General features: G+C 51.0%; 2 protein-coding genes and 1 non-coding gene across 3 annotated transcripts; 1 reads left to right on the plus strand and 2 right to left on the minus strand.

Moving 5' to 3' along the window:
• The first annotated feature begins 183 nt into the window (after nucleotides 1–183).
• BO95DRAFT_t275 lies at nucleotides 184–256 on the plus strand. Its single transcript has one exon. It is a non-coding gene; the product is annotated as a tRNA-Thr (tRNA).
• A 1,619-nt stretch (nucleotides 257–1,875) lies between these two features.
• BO95DRAFT_456714 (Zn(II)2Cys6 transcription factor) lies at nucleotides 1,876–4,554 on the minus strand (the record flags this gene model as incomplete). Its single annotated transcript, XM_025588427.1, has 6 exons — nucleotides 1,876–2,520; nucleotides 2,603–2,873; nucleotides 2,926–3,141; nucleotides 3,197–3,871; nucleotides 3,962–4,076; nucleotides 4,539–4,554. 6 exons carry the CDS (start codon nucleotides 4,552–4,554, stop codon nucleotides 1,876–1,878), a joined length of 1,938 nt encoding a protein of 645 aa, XP_025437842.1.
• Nucleotides 4,555–4,591: 37 nt separating this feature from the next.
• Nucleotides 4,592–5,812, minus strand: BO95DRAFT_274294 (uncharacterized protein). Its single transcript, XM_025581605.1, has 3 exons — nucleotides 5,639–5,812; nucleotides 4,949–5,494; nucleotides 4,592–4,879 (listed from the first exon to the last, which is right to left on the minus strand). Exons 2-3 carry the CDS (start codon nucleotides 5,358–5,360, stop codon nucleotides 4,776–4,778), a joined length of 516 nt encoding a protein of 171 aa, XP_025437843.1. The 5' UTR covers nucleotides 5,361–5,494; nucleotides 5,639–5,812; the 3' UTR covers nucleotides 4,592–4,775.
• Between the last annotated feature and the right edge of the window lie 698 nt (nucleotides 5,813–6,510).

Below are 6,510 nucleotides of genomic sequence, written 5' to 3' on the forward strand. Positions count from 1 at the left end.
GTGGCTCAGTGGTAGAGCGTCGCACTCGTAATGCGAAGGTCGTGGGTTCAAACCCCATTCGGTGCATTGGGATCACTAACTTCCTGGGAAGTTGTTTTTGCGAAGCGCAACATTAACATTTTCTTCCCCTCCCGCTCGCCGAGTGCCGTATGAACCGCACTCGGCAACCAATTCGCCACAGATGCACTCGTGGCTCAGTGGTAGTAGCGTCGCACTTGTAATGCGAAGGTCATGGGTTCAATCCCCATCGGGTGCATGTGTCTTCTTCTTTTTGTGTTTTTGTCTCTTTGTTCCAGTGGCATGTATGCAACAGATTCCTACCCGCCTACCGTTTTTTCTTTCTCGATGTAGAGTTGTTTATGATCGACGGCATTAGACCGTCAATCTCGCATCATCGCCACGTGGTCGACGGAGTTGCACCCACGAGCTAGTAAACCCAACGACACCCGGCTCGTATACTGAGCGGCATCATCGAACACCAAACCAAAACGGTGAAAACCCATGGCATCAGAAACCCCTGCTCGCCAAACGCCTTCTCACCAACCTAATCCCCAACGTATCTCCCATCACGTCATCATACAACACCCCCATCATGAACCAGAAGACAACCAGACGCATCCACTGCATCAATCCCATAACCTATACCCCCCCAACAAAAAACCAGAGCCCAATTCTACGCCACGAAGCATCAAGCAATCCACACCAAGGGAGGTACCACGAGCTTACAACAATCAACTATCCCTCTCATCGCATGCCATCTTTTCTCTCTTCAATGTCTATGTATGCCCATGTGAACCTTGACATCATTCACTGTGCCGTGTTGTGCCCTATCCCTACCACCACTGAAGTAGATTTAAGTAGCCGAGACGGAAGACGCATACTGTACATACACAGACAGAATGCCCTACCCATCTTCCTCTCACAGGAGTCCGGAAGTTCTCCGGGGTAATATGGAGGCGTATTCCTGTCGAGCGGAGACGGCGGAGTGTACCTTTGCTGGGAAGTGCTGAGCAAGAGGTGGAATGGTCTATGTATTCTTGTGGCCCTGGACAACTGAACGCTTGCCATTCCGCTGGAGCGTAACCCCTCAACCACTGCCCGGAGTATTCTTCTAGGACAACATGGAGAGACGAGAAGGCAAGGATCCATTAATCTCTATAGCAATGCAGTCTGAGAGACTTCACAGGGATGTCGAAACCACCGAGTCTGAGAAACAATCGTCAATAGTGTGTAGATTGACTCTTCGTCTATTTTTACTAAACCTTTTAGAATGCGGCTCTCCAACTCATCAAGAGTTGCCAGATAAACTAGACCTATGACCCTGATGTCTATATTCTTTCCATGGCTCCCTAGCACGAGTAACCAAGGCCCGAGACTGCTAGCCACCTGGTAGCCAGCAAGCCGCCGCTGATAGTGAGTGACCATAATTGATACCAAAATCTAGTTATCCAATAGCTATCCGAGGAACGCTAAGATACACATCCACAAGCACAAGGGGAATCTAAGCCAGATGCCAAATTTTCAAGGAGCAAGGACGAGATAAAAGGGAACCTCCGCGCCAACAAATCTAGCCCTGGTATGTCAGGTCCGATCAATTATTACAGTATCTTCATGAAAATCATAGACGTCGAATCGAGAAGTCCCGGCGACACGAAGTCTCCTCGACTATAACGCCGTCCAACTCGGCATAGTCTGCCTTGTAGGGAAAGGTCGCTGTTGAAGCCCGTGAGTAGAGACAGCGGGGTCTCTCAATGTGGATGGAGCGGAGGCCTACTAATGCCTGGCTTCAGCCCATCGCGCCACCTCGGACCGTGCGTATAGTGGGATGCCTTCAGATGAGAGGCAATTTGGGATCGGTTGCAGTCACATCATGCCTCATGGTACGCCTGGGACGCCAGGAATGGCAGCCATTGGGCCTTTGTTGTTCCTGTCCATCGTACTCAGCATGTCCGCGAGCCAGTCGTTATCTTCGACCAGAGGAAAGGTGTCTGACACCGACAGGGCATCCGGGGGCTCTGAGAGCGCTGGAACCGACAGCGACGGAATCGAATTTGCCGCGTGTGAGCCCAGCGGAGTGGGATCCAGCTTGGTCTCCCAGCCCATGCGTACGGCCTGATACGTCTTGGCGATGTTTGAGAAGATGTCGCCACCAGGATCACCGTCAATACCATTGAGAGACGCCACTTGACCCATATTGGATATCACCATGTTCATGATCTGTATGATATCTGCCGTTCGGCGGACATTGGTCGTATCCCAAACGGAGTTGTCCAGGGTCGTCAGTTGGTAGAGTGTCACAAGGTTCTGCACCATCTGCGAGAAGATAGCGAAAGGAAACCCAATATACTCCGCCGGTGGAATGCTCAGGAACACGTCGAACCACGACTTGGTAGCCTCAAGGCAACCATAAAGATAGTCGAGATGTTCGTAGCTCACGTTTGTGATGGAGGCAATGGCACCTTTCGTAAGAGCGGACTCGTAAAGGCTTAATGAGGTGTTGTAGTGATGCAGTAGAAGAATCTCTGGACCAGATAGTCAGTGATCGATCCAAATCTCAGAGATCTAAAGGTTACTGACTGTATCCCTGTGAGTTGGGTCGGACTCTACTCATAATTCCCTGGAGTTGAGTCTGAAGCTGAGCTTGCATCGGCCGGATATACACAGCAGGCGACGGTCGCATCGACTCCCTGGATGTAGAGGACGCCCCATAGAAGCCCCCCAAACTAAGCTTGTCATTGATCAACTGAAGTCGTACTTGCTGAACGAGAATCTCATCGTTGATGCTTTCCTGCTGCTCTTCGAGTAGACGGAGACACTCGTCCATATAAGATGTCCAGCGCAGGGAGTCGCTTTGTTGTAAGAAGGTAGCAATGCTAGATTCGATGTTAGCATATAGCATCAACAGTAGGAAGGGCGATAGCATACATTGAAGTGAGCAGGAAGCATCCCAGGACAGCCCGGCGTTGTTCCATGATCTGACTGGGAGGTGCTGCGCGGTCTTCGTGTGCTTCCGTGTGTACACACAAGAGTACGTGCTTCCCCTTCGCTTCGGGATTGAAGAGACCCATCTCATAGACAATGCCGTTCGCGAGCTGAGTGAATACATGCACGTTGGCTTTATTGTAAACTTGCTGATTGGACCTGAGCCAATCGAGGTCAGCCACCCATAAACCCGGCCTGAGGCGGGGTGCCTTACCATCCGAGGTAGATCAGGAGTCCCTGAAGGATGTCAAGGTCACGACACGTGTACTCATGCACCAGCTTCTGTGACACAATGTGCTTGATTCTATCGAAGAGCGGGCGACTTTGCGCGCTGCTCCGGGACGTGACAGCCATGATGCACAGCCACGAAAACGGGCGGTCTCGCCGAAGCTTCTGCGACGTGGTGCCTGGAGGGATATACATGCATGGGAAATAAGGAAGCATTTGAGTTTGGAAGAATGTGAGTAATTCCTCTGCTTGCAAGCCCGACGGCTCCATCGCGTTCAGTGACGATGCGCCCGAAGATAACGAGCCCCCGCTGTCCGAAATGCTAGTGTCCGGGGTGGAAGCGGAACCGGTGTTGCGGCTGGCGTAGACTGGGCTGGGTCCGGAGCTGCTGCCCATGGGGATGTCGGACATGTTGGGAGGGGATGCGGCGTTGCTGTTTGACGAGTTCTGGTTGTCCGGCAGCTGTCCGAGCAGGCCGAGCATGGTGGTGGTCGTGACATTATTCGGTTGGACTCCCGCGCGCAGCAGCGAGACCAAATCCTCCAGTTTGTCTTCCAGGCGAGAGATCTTGGCCGAGCTTTTGGAAGAGGTAACCGACCTGCGCGTGGTTGAACGTCGACTGGCAGCGGATTGGCGACATTCTTTATCCAAGCGTTGGCATCTGAAGGAAAGAGGATGGTTAATGCCACCACCTTTGAACAAACAGATGCATGTATGCACGAGGTCGGCGAATGGGATAAATTAAGCTGACCTCTGGCAACGACCGCCTGCCTTGGGATAGATACACTTGCACTTGGCTTGAGAGCAGTTAAAGCAAGAGCGACCGTAGGGAGCAGGGTAGGTGTCTTCCTGAGGCGAGTCGTGATCTACGGCGATAGGGACGGGGTCGGCCACAGCCTCGCCATTTATACTGTTAGTTGTCGAGGCCATTTGACCGGTTGAGTGGCGTTTTATTTTTCGCCGCGTTAATTCCTTCGCACAGTATACAAAAAAAGAAATTAAGAAATCAGATCACAGTATCTAGGCTGAAAGAGAGGAAAGGAAAGGATGATGTTGATCATCAAGAAGACATCGAGAAGGAGGAGGAGGAGTTTGGTTGTGAAAGGGAAAGGAAGTAGTGGAGGTGGTAAGATTGGGATTGCGGGCGAGTTTCCAGGCGGCCGACTAAACTACAGTTAGGCTAGAGTCAGAGTCGGTAGACTACTTAGTACTAACCGGAGGGGAACGGGGAGGAACAAGAAACCTTGAAGCCAGCCCATGCCCACCAACCCGCCGATTCACCAACTCGGACTTTGCCAACTCCGAACTTGTTCTAGCGTCTGTCTTACCTACAGGTAAATCCATCCTGTCAGCACTAGCCTCATGGCTTCCATGGAATATCCTAAACCATATTTATTGACTGCATACATAGGGAATAACGAGGTCAATCGGAGACAGCCTTTATTTGTCCCCTTTCACAAACATGCGGTGGTTAATCGGACTACTGGCGGTAAAAGCCGGGCATCCCCCACGACTACCTACTCAAGGACCCTGTGTAGCAGGAGCCATATGGCTCGATAACCTAGTCAAGGCCCCTTGTACATCGTCTCAACCCAAGACTTGCCGCCCCGCCGGTATATGCAGCGATTGTGTGGTTGGTACGGTGGGCGGAGGCTCGATCTGATGGTGGCTAAGGCGAGTTCGAGGGTGGAAGGATCAGTCGCTCCATGCCACGCCTTACTTCAGGTGGGTGAGTCACCTGTCAATCCCTCTGTCTTGAGGTACTCGTGAAAGGTAAAGGATTTGTAGATTAACATCCTGAAGAAAGGCGCGATTTCACTGCACCGCAGGAAAAGGCCAATTGTCTTCCTGAAGTGAGACGTTGTCAGCATGTCAAACTGTAATGGAGGTCGACTTCCGCGTGGCACGGCAATCATTATCAGGAGACCCCCGGATTGCGGAATCAGCTTGACTAGAGCTGAGTGAGCGACTGCTTTTACGTGACCCATCCGCAATCCTAGATGGGTGGGTAGACCGATTCCTGAAGAGCTGCACGATAAGGAGGGGGAGGGGGTATGGTGGGGGGATGCTGAATGGTAAACGTCACGGTGGGCCGCCCCATGCACCACAACTTGCACTAGACGGTAGTTGATACATCTGTGCTTTCCCATCTAGTGTGAATTGTACTGTACCTAGTACTCCCTTGCTGATAGCTCATGTAGCCCTTCACACCGGCCGAAGGGGCCGTTCTGGCATTCCACACGTGGAATTGTTGGACCATGTCTTTCCTCGTTGAACTCTCGGACTTGGTTCGGACTGAATTGAGAATCATTTTCCAGGACGACCTAATGATAATTGACTCTGGCAGCTAGCTTATAATGAAAACAACTTACTTTGAAGACAGGGCTAGTTAGTCCCATTCGTAGAAAGGATGGAGGGATCACAGTACCTTGTCGATCTTCTCAAGCTGGCAGCGCCTGCTACTCCAATCACAGCTACTATATAGTTCAATGGTTGTGAGTGAACAGAACCTGCTACCAATTCAAACCAATGCTGTGTGCCAACCAGTCAATCAGTCAATCAGCGAAAAGGATATTTATGACTTCGTGGTAAATGAACAACCTTGTTGGTATTCCATGATAACAGCCTATCCACTGGTGCACCGCCAAGCCGGGTCTTTCACTAACCCGACAACAGCCTCATTGCCACGGTGAATCAGCATTGATGACTGTACGGATAAGCCATCTATGCGCAAACGAAAAGGAAGAAAAGGACGAAAGGGCAACCAGAAGGTCCCCAAAGCAGAAGCAAGGCAGCCCGATGGGACAGGGATCGGCGAAAATACGAGCAAGTCCCCATTGCCAAGCATGGCCAGGGCATAGGTATCTAGCTGGACTGGCGGGTCAGAGTCGGAGGATTCACAACCTTGAATATATGAGACAAAAAGGTGGAACGGTCGGGAGGGGGGGTTCGGTAACACCGATTGAGATCTGGAACTAGAGCACGTGCTGGGTTGGGCTGCCTCACTGGTGGTGGTAGTAGTAGTAGTAGTAGTAGTAGTAGTAGTAGTAGTAGTAGTAGTAGTAGTAGTAGTAGTAGTAGTAGTAGTTGTAGTACAAAAGAGTACAACTATATACGAGCTAAGTAAGTAAATACGCACAGAGATAAAGTAGGCATGTAATTATATTAGCGGTGGTGCCAGGGGGCGGAAGGAGCTTATGATTGTCTCATGCTGTGCATCTTCAAACCACACCTTCGTTATATCCATACTCAAGAAAGTCAAGTTACGCCCTTAAGAACCGCTAGCAGTGAACTTACCGT

The sequence above is a fragment of the Aspergillus brunneoviolaceus genome (genome assembly GCF_003184695.1).
Source record: "Aspergillus brunneoviolaceus CBS 621.78 unplaced genomic scaffold BO95scaffold_81, whole genome shotgun sequence".
Classification (NCBI taxonomy): Eukaryota; Fungi; Ascomycota; class Eurotiomycetes; order Eurotiales; family Aspergillaceae; genus Aspergillus; species Aspergillus brunneoviolaceus.